This window comes from Nomascus leucogenys, chromosome 2 (assembly GCF_006542625.1).
Source record: "Nomascus leucogenys isolate Asia chromosome 2, Asia_NLE_v1, whole genome shotgun sequence".
NCBI lineage: Eukaryota > Metazoa > Chordata > Mammalia > Primates > Hylobatidae > Nomascus > Nomascus leucogenys.
In genome coordinates this window covers 81,106,365-81,124,247 of record NC_044382.1, presented here as the reverse complement: position 1 = coordinate 81,124,247, position 17,883 = coordinate 81,106,365, and the positions used below count along the sequence as shown (strand labels likewise).

General features: G+C 41.1%; 1 protein-coding gene across 2 annotated transcripts in view; it reads left to right on the top strand.

Annotated features, from left to right (window-relative positions):
* Positions 1–17,883, top strand: part of PRKCB (protein kinase C beta) — a 385,488-nt gene that overhangs the window by 247,982 nt on the left and 119,623 nt on the right. For both annotated transcript variants that reach the window (XM_003261670.3, XM_004087390.3), the window contains exons 6-7: positions 11,038–11,194; positions 12,709–12,843. In XM_003261670.3, coding sequence (XP_003261718.1) covers positions 11,038–11,194; positions 12,709–12,843 — 292 coding nt within the window. The remainder of the gene's footprint in view (positions 1–11,037; positions 11,195–12,708; positions 12,844–17,883) is intronic.

Sequence of the window (17,883 nt, the reverse complement as noted above, 5' to 3'; positions counted from 1 at the left end):
GCTTGAACCTGGGAGACGGAGGTTGCAGTGAGCTGAGATTGCACCACTGCACTCCAGCCTGGGTGACAGAGCAAGACTCTGTCTCAAAAAAGTAATAATAAAATAAAAAATAAAAACCATACGGAATGGAAAGGAAAAAAAGCAAAATTGTTTCTGTACACAGAAAACAGTATTGTTTATGTAGAAAATCCACAGGAATCTACCAAGAAATTACTAGAAATAATGAGTGAGTTTAGCTAGGTTGCAGCATACAAGGTCAACACACAAAAATCAATTGTATTTCTATATATTAACAACTAGAAACCAAAAATTTAAAAAATAATACTTACAGCAGCTCCAAAACAAAGGAAATATTTAGGTATAAATCTAACAATACATGTCTAGAATCTATATGCTAAAAATTCCAAAACACTGAAAGAAATCAAAGAATGCCTAAATAAATGAAGAGATAACCCATGTTCATGGATTGGAAGACTCAGCAGAGTGAAGACAGCAAGTCTTACAGATTGATTTGTAGACTTAATGAAATTGAAGTCAAAATCCCAGCAGGATTTTTTGTAGATTTGGACACAGTGATTCTAAAACTTATATAGAAGGGCAGTGAATCCAGAATGGCCAAAACAATTCTTAAGATGAAGAATGAAGTTGGAAGAATTACTGTACCCAATCTTAAGACTTACTATATAAAGCTTCAGTAATCAAATGTGATATTGGTGACAGGATAGATACATAAGCCGTTGGAACACAATAGAGAATCCAGAAATAGACCCACACAAATACGGCCTATTGATTTCCAACAAAAGTGCAAAAACAATGAAATGGAAAAAGGATAGTCTTTTAACAAATGATGTTGGAGTGATTAGACATTTATATGAAAACAAAATGAACCTTGACCTCCATCTCACACCTCTTGCAAGAATTAACTCAAAATGGGTCATGGAGCAAAATATAAAGGTATAAAATTTCAGAAAACACAGGAGAAAATCTTTATGACCTGTAGTTATACAAAGAGTTCTTAGACGTGACACTTAAAAACGTGACCCATAAAAGAAAAAAAAAGTGGTAAACTGTACTTTATTAAAGTTTAAAAACTTTTGTTTTGCAAAAAACGAACTATAAACTGGAAGAACATATTTGCAAATCACATATCTGACAAAGGACTTGTATCCAACTCATTGTATCAGAACTCTCAGACTCATTCGTCTGAAGACAGCCTTACTTAAAATGTAATCTAAAAACCTGAACAAACACTTTACCAAAGATAATACAAGGATGGCCAATACATTCATGGAAAGATATTCAATATCACTAGAAATTAGAGAAATGCAAATTAAAACCACAATGAAGTACCATTGCACACTTACTAGAGTGGCTAAAATAATGATGATAATGATAAATACTGTCAATATGGTGTGCTAATGAGTATGCAGAACAAGAGGAACTCTCATTCATCACTGTGGGAATGCAAAATGGTACAGCCGCTCTGGGAAACTGTGGCAGCTTCTTATAAAGCTAAGCAAAGGCATGTAACTGAATGATCCCACTCCTAGTTATTTATCTTAAAGAAATGAAACTTTATGCTCACACAAGAACCCATGAGTATATCAGCTCTATTTGTAATCACTAAAATTTGAAGACCACTCAAATATTATTTAACAGCTGAATAGATAAACCTTGATACATCCATACAATAAAATACTACTCTGCAATAAAAAAGAATTAACTGTTCATATACACAACAACATGGATGACCCTCAAAGGCCCTTTGTCAAGAAAGAGAAATCAATCTCAGAAGGTTTTCTTGCTGTATGATTCCATTTAGGTATTATTCTTGAAAAGATAAAACTGTAGTGATGAGAAACAGATCGGTAGTTTCCAGGGACTGAGGATGAGAAGAGGATGTGACTGTAGAGGAGAAGTATGAGGAATTTTTCCGAGGTGCTAGAACTCTTCTGTATTCTGATTGTGTGATGGTTACATGAATCTATACATGCATTAAAACATAAATTTTTGCACAAGACTGTGCACCAAAAAGTCAATTTTACTGCATGTAATTAAACACATAAAATAAATGTTATAGGCAGAAAATAAGCTGATAAAAGACACATGTACACACAGACAGAGAGAAGAGAGAGAAAAGAAGGCAATAGTCCAAGATCAGGAGGGAACTGGATAAGAGGAATGCAGAAGCAAGAAGGTTGTCATGTTATGATACTAAAAAGTAATTTAAAACAGTAGACTAGATCAAAGTGTGTAGAAGCAGTAGATAGAGGAGTGCCTACTGCAGAAAATGTAATAAGTAATATGGAAACAAGCTCAAGGAGTGCTCCCAATGGGGATGGCAGGGGAAAGGGACAAATAAATAAATATAACCACTAAATAAATGACAGATGTAGAGAACAAATAGCATTTATCCATGGTTAAATGAGTATCAGATATTCCTAGATAAAAGACCAGAGCAAATGGAAAAACATCTATACTGTATTCAAAGTAGAGTTCAAGACAAATATATAATATACTATATAAAATGAGTCTTTTATTTATGGTAAGTAAAGTCTGGGGATAAAAAGTAATCATGAACCTAGGGTCAAAATGCATAAAGCAAAAACTAGAAATAAAAGGAGAAATTTACGGAAATACCATAATAGAAGGGCCTTAAAAACACACTTTGTCAGTCTTGGACAGATAAAAGAGGTTAAGAAAATGGATATAGATAATTTAAATAATATAATTAGAGTGAATATAAAATACCTCTCTGTCTTGAATCCTGAACCCTTCAATGAAAGAATTACATTTTTTCCCTAGTATTCACAAAATTAGTGATATATTAACTTGTTAAGGAAACCTCATTAAATTCCTTCCAAAATGCCCCCAGAAATTGCTCAGCCCACATTTTCCAATAAAAAAGAACAGAACTAGAAATTAATGACAAAAACATATAATACCAAAGATCAATGGATGAGTGAGATGGAGGTAGGAATCAGATGGGAGCCTCAAGAATTGAAATCTTGAAATTGCTTCTTTAAGGAATGGGAAATTAACAAGGGACACCCAATAGGGTTGACAAGCAGTGTGCGGGACCTTGCTGTGGTTGGAGCTCATGGGTATATAGTGGCATGAAGCCCCTGTGTGTGACACTTTCCCCTGGGGACACTCTCTAGAGCAAATTTCACTCATGGTTGAGGGTATGCACACAGGATGTTGAAGAGACAGGAAGGTAAGGACATTTAAGCCACTGGTCAGAAGCGATTGAATGGCTTTTCCATATGGGAATGGGTAGGGAGGAAGTAAAACCGTAGCAATGCACTGATGGACCAGAGGAAAGGAAACAGTTGAGGAATTGGAGGGTTTGATGAAATGAAAAAAAAAAAAAAAAAAAAAAAAGCCAGGTAAAGGGAGTAGAGACATAAAAGGATAAACTGTCACTGGAGAGTTCAGAGGCTATGCCATATCAGGTGAAACTCCAAATGCCTGGATTGGATTGGAGAGGAGGTCATAAGAAGAATGGATGATACATTTGACTTCACGTCATCTATTATTCTCAGACCTCCTCCAAGATTCATTTGTATGAAAATCACATTGGAGGGATACTCTTTTAGCCCTGGAATTTATCTTGATTGTTACATAATTTGGCCTAAATTCTCTGAAAGGAGAAAGGAAATCAACATTTGTTGAGCCTCTGCCATGTGCCTTACATTCCACTTTGACATTATTATCCTCTATCATTAGGGTAGTCATATAATTTATTGTTAAAATTTGGACTCTCTTAAGAGTGAGAGGACAACAGTTCTAAATTGAGGTTACTCTGGGCAAACTGGGATGGATGGTCACCCCCACTATTATCCAAGGGCCCATTTGAGTTGTCTGTAGGTTTGTGAGAATTTGGGGGTGGAGAGACAAAGGCTCAGAGAAGCCATCCGAGTAAGATCACCCAGTTAGTGAGAGTCATGGCAGAGGTAGAACCGACAGCTGTGTCTGCCTGACTCTGAAGTCTAGCCATTGCTAACTTAGTTCCTGATTCACCACGCTAGCTCTCCACCATTGTTTCACTAGCTGTGGCTTGACAGGCTCTCTCCCTGACAGACACCATGACAGTCCCAGCTGGAAGTCTGTCTTAACACAGATAATTAGATGTGTGATAACTGTACCACTGCCAGCAATGACGGGAAGCCAGCTGTTCTAGGAGCCTTTGGGACCACGATGTGCTCAGGAGGACTTTGATGCTGGATGTGGGCTGCCCAAAGACCCCACGTTTGTTGGTTTTGCAGTCAGAGCCTATCAGGTGAAGATTATACAGCATGGCCAGTTACAGAGGCTAGGAAGGGGATTCTGAGGGATTCCAGGGCTCATAAAAGCCACAGCATCAGAGAACCTTGGGGTCAGAAACCCCCAGGGTTAGAAGAAGTAATAAGTAAACAGCAGTCGATGGGACACAAATCTAGATTGTAGAGCAAAGGGCTAAAGAAGCTTCCAACTTAGGAAGGTATGGCAGGGCAGGGGGGTTCAAGCAAAGGACCAGGTAAACTGTCAGCCACCAACAGATAACTGAAACAGGAGAAGGGCAGGGCAGGACAGTGAAAATAGGTTGATGGCTCTGAAATGATTCACCTGTTTAGTCTCTCTCTCCAATCCTGGTTAGGGCATGTGCTGAGGATGTCCAGCTGACCTCAATGAGCTTATCCTGGATCTGTGTGTTATTCACCACGGAGCTCATTTTCTGGGTTCTGTGATGCAAACCAAAAGTTTTTAAGTATCACCCTGCAGATCCAATTGCCCTATAAACTCTTTGGAGGAACAGGATGGGGTATCTGAAAGCCAGGGCAATAGATTCTTGGAAACTGTCAAAGCACAACTGAATTTGTAAATTGTTTTAATAACACAATTAATACAAGAATACATTCTCTTTGTCAGAAATTTAAAATGTGATGGATAAAGCTAAAATCTTTATTCACAAACCTCAAATCAGGTTCCTATACCTGTTCCTCAAAGGTGGAAATTATTTTAAATCAATTTTGGGTATATCTTTTCAGACTCTTTTCTATATATTTACATTCATATATGACCTTGTAGAAAATGCATTTTACTGTACCTTTCTTTTAAATATTTGGAGAGCCTTTAAAATTTTTTTATTCTGACATAATCTCAAAATGACAGAAAATTGCAATAACAATAAAAGAAATTTCTGTATACTCTTTGCCCGATGTACTAATTGTTTATATTTTGCCCCATTTGGTTTAGCATTTTCTCTACTAATGTATTTTTATATATGTGCACATTTTTTTTCTGATACATCTGAGAGTAAGTTGGGGTCATGGTTTCCACTTATCCCGAAATACTTCAGTTTGCATTTCCCAAGAACAAAAATATTCTTAGTACATTTATTCAAATGAGGAAATGCAACATTGACCCAATGCTATTATCTGACAGTTCAGCTCCGGATTTCACTAATTGAACCACTAATGCCTTCACACTTTTTTCTTAAACAAAGAGGCATTATATTGCCCTCATTTTCTTTTTTCAACATGCTTCATCTTGCTTTTTTCAACACGTTTCTGCATATAGATAGCCCAATGTTATCAGCATGGGCAGAGTACGTCACAGTATGAATGTGCCATAAATTATTTACTGCTTCCCCCATTGGTGGGCACTCAGGCTATTTCCTACTTTTATAATTGCACACATCCTCAGGCTGAATGTTAGTGGATATTACTTTGGATTAATATTCTTTTTTTTCCTTAATAAATCCTTCATTGGAATGAATTACTGTTTTGAGGACACACAGTGAGGACAAAGCAAGACTCATAATATTGAGGAAAGTTCCTTCAAAAGGAGTTAAATAAGAGATGCTCCTGATTCACATAATGTGGGATCGGGATATGAAAGCAGCACAATTATTGCGAGTTTTCTGACAGATAATTGTATCTTCTTAGAAAGAAAAAACAATTAAGGAAGTTCTTGATGAAGAACAATTCTTGGAAAAATAGTTAACATGCATGCTATCTTTTTATGGATTCAGTGCTGTCTTAGGGAACTTGGACCAGAATGCAGAGGCCTCACTTGCTCCAAAGACCCTTAGACAGAAACAGGCAGACCTCACCCTGCACCCAGAGCCCATGCCCAGGGCAAGCAGTGTTCTCTGGACCAGGACATGCTTCTCCTGTACACTTAGCAAACTTCCACCAGTGGGGACGTTTGCTATTTCTGCTTTGTGTGAAGCATTTGGTACCATCTGGGCTGGCTGGGTTTCAACAAAGATAGTAAAGAAACATTTATCAAGAAAAATCAAAGTCGGTCTCGCCAAGTGTGGTCTAGAGAGATTTGCTTCCGCGATACATATGCGGCTCTCTTGCTGCTGGGAAACACGACTCAACTTTGAAACGCTTCAGGAGGGACAGCCCTTTGGATCTTAGCCTGCAGCTACTGTCAACTGCTCATGATAGATGGTTTTAGTAGCCAGAGCTCTTGGAGATGTGAATGCCAGCAGTCTCAGGATGCATTCCACAGCATTCCGTTGCACAGAATGTTTTGGCCCCTTTGGTAGAGAATAAGCTTCAAAGGACAAAAGTAGAAGAAAGGACCTATAAAGGTGAGGGAAGAGGTGGAGTCGTGCCTCAGTGAATAATGTTTGGCTCTGCAATGATTAGATTCCCAAGAAAAGGTCATTCTTGGCTGCACACAGTGGCTCACACCTGTAATCCCAGCACTTTGGGAGGCCGAAGCAGGAGGATCACTCGTGGCCAGGAGTTTGACACCAGCCTGGGTAACATAGTGAGACTCCATCTCTACAAAAATTTTTTAGAAGTTAGCTGGGTGTAGTGGCACATGCCTGTAGTCCCAGCTATTCAGGGGGCTGAGGTGGTAGCATCTCCTGATCCTGGGAGATCAAGGCTGCAGTGAGCCGTGATCGCGCCACTGCACTCCAGCGAGACCCTGTGTCAAAAAAAAAAAAAAAAATTACTGTTAAACCACGAGTCTTGAGATTGACAGCTTCAAAATACAACACTCTTGTCCAGCAAAGAGCACTCTAAAAGAGCTGTAAATTCCTTAAGCTTATGATAGAAGATCTTTTTCCAGTGACTATCCTTGTGGTGTCAGTTCACAAGACTGGGGCGGAGGAGGGGGAGTGGCCTTGCCAGGGAGAAGAAAGATGAGCTGTTTCTTCTTGCCTCTGTGTTGCCAATCAACCAGACAGACAAGCTTCTGGCGCTTCTGAGTGTCTCAATCCTGTGTGTGTGCAGCTCACTATGTGATAGATGTGTCACTCCAAGATCCCAGCCTAGAAACTGGTACATGTTATTTTTCTTGGAAGGCTCAAGAAATGAAAGTAACAGTTGGATATTATATTCTATGGGGAAAATGCATGGGTATTTTGAGAAATTATTATTCTCCAGAACAATGTTACTTAATGTGTGTCTTACAGACTGGCAGCATCAGCATCACATGGAAATGTGTTAGAAAAGCATATGGACAGGTTTCACTGCAGACTTAGGGAATCAGAATCTATCTGTGGGGGTGGGTGCCAGATATATGTGTATCATGAGTCCTCTGAGTAATTTTTATGCACAGTAAGGTTTAAGAAGCTCTCCTATGGAAGGGTTCAAGTAAACATCGAATGCATTGTTAAGAAGGAAACCACAAATGGTTCCATTTGATGTCAGTACATTTGGAAATGGTTAAGTCTTCATAATAAAAATAGACAAATAGGCAAGGCATGGTGGCTCACACTTGTAATCCTAGCACTTTGGGAGACCAAGGACGGAGGATCATTTGCATCCAGGAGTTTGAAACCAGTCTGGGCAACATAGAGAGACCCCCACCTCTACAAAAATTTTTTAAAAAATTAATTAGGCATAGGTTGGCAAGCACCTGTAGTCCCAGCTACTTGGAAGGCTGAGGTAGGAGGATCACTTGAGCCCGGGAGGTCGAGGCTGCAGTGAGCCATGATCATGCCACTGCACTCCAGCCTGGGTGACAGAGTGAGACTTTGTCTCTCTCTCTCTCTCTCTCTCTCACACACACACACACACACACACACACACACACACACACACCAAAAACGTAGTGAAAGAGGGCACTGAATATGAATAAGAATAATAATGAAATAGCAGTAATATGTGGCAGTTAACATTTATTGAGTATTTTCTAAGTTCCAGGTTCTGTGCTAAACATGTATATTCTTTATCCAATTTTACTCTTGTAACAACCTATTCTATTGATCAAGAAATTGAGGTTCATATGTGTGAAGTAACTGCTTGGTAAGGTGCGGACCCTGGGATCTTATAGCCCTGTGTCCATGACACTATATGGTCTGTCTTGGGGACAAGATTAACATTTTATTGTGTCCCCTATATCCCCAGGGCCTAGCAGAATGCTTGGCACTTAGTAGGGACTTGCTTGTTGAACTTAACTGATCAAGGTCAACATCTTGCTTTTGGTGTAAAAATGAGATGCAGCTTGCAAGCTGAGATGGGAGATTAATTCAGCCTGTGGAAAAATAGAAGACAGTGCCACATTGCTAGAGTGCAGAAAAAATGTCAGCACAGAATAAGTTACAGCTTGCATCGTGGTAGCCGATTCAATGCTTCTCCCATCTCATTTATTCGGTCTCAACCCCTTACTAGCTGTATCATTTTAGGGAAGTCAGTCTTATTTTTTTTCCAGCAATGGTCAGCTGTTTGAGTGCAGGAAAAGGACAGAGTAAGAAAGGACAGGTATTTGAATTTAAGTAGGGCTGGGGTATTGTGAGATAAGTAAAATAAAAAGAAAGAGGGGCAAGGGAGTTGAGGGTCTTTCCAAAGGCGTAGCTAAAATTCACTATAAAATTGAAGCTGGGGATGAATGGAGTAAAAGCAAGAGGGCATAGGGAGATCAAGAGAGTGTGTTGGGTTCAAGGGACTGATTGGTGGAGAATGGACTGACAAATAGGGGAAGATTTATGCAGTAGAATAATAGAGCTAATGAACTGGAAAAATAGAAATTGGTATAAGATAGTAGGGTACTTGAAACTGAGATTGAGAAAGTGGTATAATTTCTGGGATAATAGGCTCTAGAGCGTGACCATGGTAGGAGATGACTATGATTGGGGGTGAGCAAAGGTTGCAGGAAGTGAGGGGGTGCTTTCTCTCCTACTTTCCAATATTCTTTCTTCTAATCTGTTTTTCTTGTCATCTTGAATTTACAAAATTTCTGGTTTTATTTGTGCTGTGGATATTTTTCCAGCCTTTTCCCTATGGGCTGTCTGGGTGCAGGTTATGGGTGATACATGGATAATAGGTGCATCTTGGTTTAGATGGTAACTCTTTATTTCTTACTGCACTTATGGAACATGAGAAAAAATGTATTAAATAATGGCTATGGTAATGGGTATCTTTGTCTTATTCCTTACTTTAATGGAATTGCATTTATCATGAACCATGGTGCTGTTATTTCAGATAGGCTTTATCCTGTTAAGAAAATTCTCTGCTGTTTCTAGATAACTGCAATGGTCTTATGGTTTTCTTCTTTGATCTGTAAATATGATGAATATATTGAAAATAGATTTCCTAAGGTTGAACCATCTTTGCATTCCTGATAGGAGTCATTGTGTATTCACCTTTTAGCAGAGAGTTAGAGTCAATTTGGATTGAATGTATTACTGTGGATTGTTCTACTGTAAGTGAGATGATTGACATTGTATCCTTAAGAGCTATACAATTCTCATTTTCTAGTCCATTGACTACCTGCATTACTGGTTTCTGAATTGATTCCTAATTAACTACTTCCTGTTTCTCCAAGCTGATGATTTAGTCTCCCTCATCCTTTCTATGGCCAGTTGCATCTTCACTGCTGATTCCCTGCCTCCTTTTCTCCTCTAAGTTCATCTTATTATTATTATTATTATTTTTTGATGGAGTCTTACTCTGTCGCCCAGGCTGGAGTGCAGTGGCATGATCTCAGCTCACTGCAAGCTCTGCCTCCTGGGTTCATGCCATTCTCCTGCCTCAGCCTCCCAAGTAGCTGGGACCACAGGTGCCCACCACCACGCCTGGCAAATTTTTTTGTGTTTTTAGTAGAGACAGGGTTTCACCATGTTAGCCTTATAGCCTCCTTTACCTGGGTGTTCTGGAGTCAGAGTGGAGCTAAGCTCTAATGCTGCTGACATTGTTCCAGCCTTCTCTCTATGGGCTGTCTGGGTGCTGGTTATGGGTGATACATGGATAATAGGTGTACCTTGGTTTAGAGGGTAATTCTTCCTTTCTTTAGCTTTTTCTTTTTGAATGGAGGTAAAATTAATCTAACATAAAATTAACCATTAACTGTTTTTAAATGTACAGTTCAGTGACATTTATAGAATATTCACAGTGTTGGACACCCATCATCTCTATCTAGTTCTCAGAAATTTTTGTCACCTCCAAAAGAAACCCTGTACTCATTAAGCAGTCACTCCCCATTTCCCTTTCCCTCCAGCCCCTGGCAACTATTAATAGTAGTCTACTTTCTGTCTCTATGGATTTACCTGTTTGGGATGTTTCATGTAAATGGAATCATACAATATGTGACCTTTTGTGTTGGGGTACACAAATGTTCATAGCAGCGGTATTCACAACAGCCAAAAAGTGGAAACAACCCAACTGTGGATCAACTGCTGAATGGATAAACAAAATGTGGGATATCTATATGATGGAATATTATTCAGTCATGCAAAAAAATGAAGTGCTGATACATGCTATAGTGTGGTGAACTTCGGAAACATTATGCTAAACGAAAGAAGCCAGCCTTTCCTGTGGGCTTTGTGGAAAATAAGCTTAGAAGTTAATCTTGGTATGGGAAGAGCAGTGTGAAAGTCAGAAATCCATTTTTAACCAACACAGAACAGAGTTGACATCTTATAGCCCATCTCATTTTGTGTGCTGCTTCAGCTGTGGACGTTAATAAAATTAAATTTCTCACTAAACAAGTGTGATGCCAAAGAACCTTCCACAAGTTCTGCAGCCGTCACTGCTTGGTGCTTAAACATGTTGGACAGTATTAATGCAAAAACTGCTTTTTCTTTTTCAGTAAGAGATGCTAAAAACCTTGTACCTATGGACCCCAATGGCCTGTCAGATCCCTACGTAAAACTGAAACTGATTCCTGATCCCAAAAGTGAGAGCAAACAGAAGACCAAAACCATCAAATGCTCCCTCAACCCCGAGTGGAACGAGACATTTAGATTGTAAGTGGAAATGACTACAGTAAGCATGGGGGTGGAGGTTGGGTTATGGGCCACCTGAGATCAGGGAGCTCTTCCTCCCTTAGCGTCTGTTTCCTTCCTTCCCTACCTCCCTCCTTTTCTGTCTTCTCCCTCCCTCATTCCTCTCTTTCCCTCCCTTCTCTTCCATCTGCAATTTTGTATTGTGAGCCAAGAAAAAAAATTAGAGCTATTTTTTTAATAGAGATGAGAATGCCTGTGGTGTGGGGGAGTGGGTAGGATAGGAAATTGTGTGATGTGTTGCTAAGTGAAGGCAAGTTGTGGGAGAAATGATGGGGCCCAGCAAACAGGGGGACATAACCTACAGGGTGTGGTGACAGCCTCTCTAGAGTTGGGTTTATGGATGATGCTTGGCCTGCAGCCTTCTGGGACATCTCCACCAGCCTCCCTTGAGGGTCTTCCCTGGCCAGGGCTCCAGGAATCTGGGAGTCTCTTTCTTATACATCTAGGGATCAGGAGTTGGTTATAACAGCCAATTCACTGAGCATATGTGATGTGTGACAAACACTGAGTTAAGTGATCCGACTTCATCGGCTCATTTTATTCCCAGTGTAGCAATAGGGCTTATAGAGGTTAAAGAGTATGCCCAAAGTCCCATAGCAAATATGGGGTGGAGTGGGATTCAGCTTCTGGCAGTCTGACTTTAGAGGTCATACTTTTTTAGCCACCAGCTAGAAGCACAGTTCCTTGTCCTGTCTCCTCTTCCCTCTCTCAGGGCAAAGCTGGGCCCCTTCTCAGCCTCAGTCAAGGACATGTCTCAGAAGGGACAATTTCCCCAGGATTTTTCTCCATGCATTTCCTCAGCCTCATTCTCAACCCACCTGTGTGCAGATATACACACGTACACACCCAATTATGCAATTGATATCTGTATTTCTTTTTTTTTTTTTTTGAGACGGAGTCTCGCTCTGTCACCCAGGCTGGAGTGCAGTAGTGCAATCTCGGCTCACTGCAAGCTCCGCCTCCCGGGTTCATGCCGTTCTCCTGCCTCAGCCTCTCCGAGTAGCTGGGACTACAGGCGCCCGCCACCACGCCCGGCTAATCTTTTGTATTTTTTAGTAGAGACGGGGTTTCTCCTTGGTCTCGATCTCCTGACTTCGTGATCCGCCCGCCGCGGCCTCTCAAAGTGCTGGGATTACAAGCGTGAGCCACCGTGCCCGGCCGATATCTGTATTTCTTATAGGCAATAGGAATTCCTGAATATCCTGAACGCTATTAAGACATAAGATAACAAAAGTAGTTAGAACTGTTCTTGTCATAGCCAATCTAAGGCCTCTGCCTGTTTAAGCCACAGGCTGTCAAACAGAAAAAGCTCTCACTCCCTGGAGAACTAGCCTGGGATGGAAACTGAATATGTTTCTTTCAGCAGCTTGTAGTCTTTAAAAATTTCTACCTCCAGGTCTTGTCCTGTTGTACAATTCTTCTGCTTGAGAAATTACTACAACCTCCACTGATGTCTTTTCTTTTTCTCTATGCAGTCAGCTGAAAGAATCGGACAAAGACAGAAGACTGTCAGTAGAGATTTGGGATTGGGATTTGACCAGCAGGAATGACTTCATGGGATCTTTGTCCTTTGGGATTTCTGAACTTCAGAAAGCCAGTGTTGATGGCTGGTAAGTAAGATTTTGCTTTGAAAGCTACCATACAGCTTGCTCCAACAAACACGGGGTCAAGTATGTTTTCCTTTTTCTCCAAAAATTGAAATACTAAAACAGAGTCCCAAAGTGAAGTCTGGTTGATTGGATCTGCCTCGCAGATATGTTTTGTTTGGTCCTTGTACTAAAAACAAAAAAGAAAGAGGCCAGGCCTGGTGTCTCACACCTGTAGTCCCAGCACTCTGGGAGGCTGAGGCAGGTGGATCACTTGAGCTCAGTAGTTTAAGACCAGTCTGGGCAACATGGTGAAACCCCATCTCTACCAAAAACATGAAAAATTAGCTGGGCATGGTGGTGTGTGCCTGTAGTTCCAGCTACTCGGGAGGCTGACATGGGAGGATCACTTGAACCCTGGAGGTAGAGGTTGTAGTGAGCAAGGTGGTCAGAGATTGAGCCACTGCACTCCAGCCTGGGTGACAGAGTGAGAAAAAAGAAAGAAAGAGAGACAGAGAGAAGGAAGGAAGGAAGGAAGGAAGGAAGGAAGGAGGAAGGGAGGAAGGGAAGGAGGGACGGGGGAGGGAGGGAATTAGTTCTAGTATTTTAAAAATCTGGGGCTAGAAGGCAACAAATGAGAGCAGTTGAATAGTTAATGCCCCCTTTAGACAGGACATGGATTTTCTATTTGTCACTGTCCTCACCACTCCCTATTTTATTACATCTGGGCCACTTTACTAAACTACATGATGAGACTGTAACTGCCCAGTGGCTTCTTTGTGCCTGCTGCCCAGACAGAGCCAATTTATCAAGATGGGAGAATTGCAATGGGGAAAGAGTTTTACACACGTAGAGCCAGCTAAATGGGAGAACAGAGTTTTTTATGACTCAAATCAGCCTCCCTGAAAATTTGGAAGCTAGGGCTTTTCAAACATAGTTTGGCGAGGAGTAGGGTGGCTAGGGAATGGGTGCTGCTGACTGTTTGGGGATGCAGTAATAGGGGTGTGAAAAATGGTCCTCGTGCACTGAGTCCACTTCTGGGTGGGGCCACAGGACTAGTTGGCAGGTCCAGGTGGGGCAGTCTGGTTGTCAGAAAGGCAAAAGCCTGAAAAGACATCTCAAAAGGCCAATCTCAGGTTCTACCGTAGTGATGTTATCTGCAGGAGTAACTGGGGAAGTTGGAAGTGTTGTGGGCTCTGGGATAAAGGCTGATAATAATCCATGTCTACATCTTAGCAGAATTCAGGCTCCCTTCATTCCCTAACTTGGCAAGATTTCATTTACAAAGGCAGTTTAGTTTTGGGAAAGGGCTGTTATCATTTAAAATATACACCAAATTTCTTTCAAAGTTAGGTTGGCAGTCTGGTTGAGATGGAGCCATTGGTTACCAGAAATGCAAAAAAACCTAAAGAGGCATCTCAAAAAGCCGGTCATCTAAGTGATCTTATCTGCGGGAGTCATTGGGAAAGTTGCAAATTTTGTGACCTCTGGAATAATGGCTGGTAATCCTTTATGTCTACCCTTAGCAGAATTCAGGCTCCTCTCATCCTCCTAACCTGGTGGTCTCTCATTAGCTTTATGAAGGTAGTTTAGTTTGGGGCAAGGGCTATTATTATTTAAAATATACACTAGGCCGGGCGCGGTGGCTCACCCCTGTATTCCCAGCACTTTGGGAGGCCGAGGTGGGTGGATCATGAAGTCAGGAGATCGAGACCATCCTGGCCAACATGGTGAAACTCTGTCTCTACTAAAAATACAAAAATTAGCTGGGCGTGATGGCATGTGAGGATAACTTGAACCAGGGAGGTGGAGGTTGCAGTGAGCCGAGATCATGCCACTGCACTCCAGCCTGGGTGACAGAGCAAGACTCCATCTCAAAATAAAATAAAAAATAAAATAAAATAAAATAAAATAAACACTAAATTTGTCCCAAAAGTAACTTGGCCCAAGCCCAGGAAAGAGTAAGGGCAGTTTGGAGGTTAAAGGCAAGATGGGGGTTGGTTAGATCAAATCTCTTTCACTGACATCATCAGTTTCTCCCTGTTATAATTTCTGCAAAGACAGTTTCATGACTGGCTCCGTGCACACTAGAGTGGCTTGTACACTTCACCTAAAAGATATGAGCAACCCACTGTGAGATTGTGTCTGAGAAGCTGCCGCTTCCTTGGGAGTCCTTAGCAAGGCTGGCCACAGATCACAGATGTACTGGGGTGTTGTTTTCGTAGTCAGCTGCTATGTCTCCTTTGTCCTGAAGATTTTATTTTGCTCTCTTCCTATGGCAAAAAAATAAAAATATATATATCCTCCAATATCACCAACAGAGAGGCTGGGTAAGCCCCCTTGGCAACCGTTTCACAGTTAACTGAGTCGAGGAGTCAGAAGAAATAGCTCAGCCTGGCACTATAACTTTGAGAGAAGTGGCAATTGGGCTGCTATTACTTCTTTAAGATAAATTGTCTCATATCTGAATTGTCTCATTCAGGACTTTTACAGCTTCAAGTGAAAGAAAATAAAAATCAAACTGGTTTAGCAGAAAAAGATGTGTCATTTGGACCACACACACCTTTGCTTTCCATTGTTCACCTTATGACTTCCTTGTCTTGGTTCCATATTTCATCTTAGGCTTTTTTTTTCTTTTCTTTTCTTTTTTTTTTTTGAGATGGAGTCTTGCTCTGTCACCCAGGCTGGAGTGCAGTGGCATGATCTCGGCTCACTGCAACCTCTGCCTCCCGGGTTCAAGCAATTCTCCTGCCTCAGCCTCCTGAGTAGCTGGGACTACAAGTGTCCGCCAACACGCCTGGCTAATTTTTTTGTATTTTTAGTAGAGATGGGGTTTCACCATGTTAGCCAGGATGGTCTCAATCTCCTGACCTTGTGATCTGCCTGCCTTGGCCTCCCAAAGTGCCGGGATTGCAGGCGTGAGCCACTGCGCCCAGCCTATCTTAGGCTTTTCTTGAAACGTATATTGAGTGTCCAGTAGGTGCTGGTCACTAGAAACACATGGAGGTATAAGACAGACATGACTTCATGGAGCTTAGCTTATGGCAGAGGGTGGGGTGGGGAGATAAACATTGAACAAGGAATTATGCAAATGACAAATCAATGACAACATGATGGAAGATGTGAAGAAGACAGGAGCTGAGAGTTTTGAACCCAAAAGTATCTGAGACAGATTTCAATCAATTTAGAAAGTTTATTTTGCCAAGGTTAAGGATATGCCAGTGACACAGACTCAGGAGATCCTGATGACATGGGCCTAAGGTGGATGGGGTACAACTTGCTTTTATGCATTTTAGGGAGACATAAGACATCAATCAATACATGTGAGATTTACATTGGCTCAATCTGGAAAGGCAGGACAACTCAAAGTGGGACGGGGAGGTGCTTCAGGTCACAGGTAGATTTTACAATTTTCTGGTTGGCAATTGGTTGAATGAGCTGTTATCAATAGAAAGGAATGTCTGGGTTACATAAGGAGTTGTGGAGACCAAAGTTTTATCATGAAGATGAAGCCTCCAGGTAGCAGGCTTCAGAGAGACTAGATTGTAATTGTTTCTTGTCAGACTTAAGGTCTATGTTGATGTTAATGCTGGTTGGCTTTTCCTGAATTCCAAAAGGAAGGGGATATAATGAGACATCACGTCCGACTCTCCCTTCTCATCATGGCCTGAAAGTTTTTCAGGTTAACTTTGGAATGCCCTTGGCTGACAGAAGGGGTCCATTTACATGACTAGGAGGCTTAGAATTTTATTTTGGGTTTACAGAATGTACCCCAAAAGAGTTGTGTTAAAGCACAATTCACAAATGGTTGAAAACATAGTTCTCATAAGATAGATAATGGGCATTAATGGGCATTGGCCAAAGATTTCCTTAGCTCACTAAGGAGAAAAGCAGCAGGATGAATGAATGATTCCACAGAAGGTTTGATAAACTGATGTTCGTGTAGTCAGTAGAAAAAGATATGCTGAAATAACTTTGTTCAGTTAAATATAAAACTGATAAACAGGACAATAGAATCATAAGCTTTGGGGTTATCTACTAGAATGAAAAAAAAAAAAAGATTTTGGCCAGGCATGGTGGCTCACACCTGTAATCCCAACACTTCCGGAAGCTGAGGCGGGCAGATCACCTGAGGTCAGGAGTTTGAGACCAGCCTGGCCAACATAATGAAACCGGGTCTCTACTAAAAATACAAAAATTAGCTGGGCGTGGTGGCAGGTGCCTGTATTCTCAGCTACTCGGGAGGCTGAGGCAGAAGAATCGCTTGAACCCAGGAGGCAGGGGTTGCAGTGAGCTGAGATTGTGCCACTGCACTCCAGCCTGGGCAAAGATTTCACCTCAGTTTTCTAAAAGTTAACATGTATCTTTGCAGACTAGGGATGCCATCTGGGGCTGACTTGATGGCGAATAATAAACTAAATAAAGTAATATTACTGTGAGGAAAGAAATAGCTAATTAGAAAATGCTCTAGCATGACATTAAAAGTTCACACGGTCATCTTTTTGGTTTTCTTTTTTCCCCAAACTTTGGATATTTTTTCCTAACAAACATGTAGACTTTGCAGGGTCTACATCAGTTACTCACAGTGGGTGTTTCATTCTCATTTTAAATCAAACTTAAAGAGGTTAAAGAGAAAGAATGCGTGATCCTCAGGGGGTATCAGTGTGACAGGACATAATAATTATAATAACAATAGCTACTACTCATTGACTCTTAATAGATGCCAGGCTCTGGGTCGAGCTTTTCCAGATGTCGTGGAGTCACACTTTTACACAGCGCTGATCAGGTGTGCAGAAAAAATAAAGCTTCTTTCTTTTCTATAATGGACTTAGACTTTCTCATGCACTTTTGTGAGCTCCTGGTGCCCGAGGAGAAGGAACTCTATATGCTCCATGTGGTACTTTCTGAGCTTCACTGTTTCACTTTTCTGACTGGTCCCTGTTAACAGCAAAACCAAGCTCTGTAAAATATTTTAAAGAAGTTTATTCTGAGTCAGTATAAGTGACTGTGGCCTGGGGAAACACAAACCCAAGAAGCTTTGAATAAGTGGTTCTGAGGTGGTTA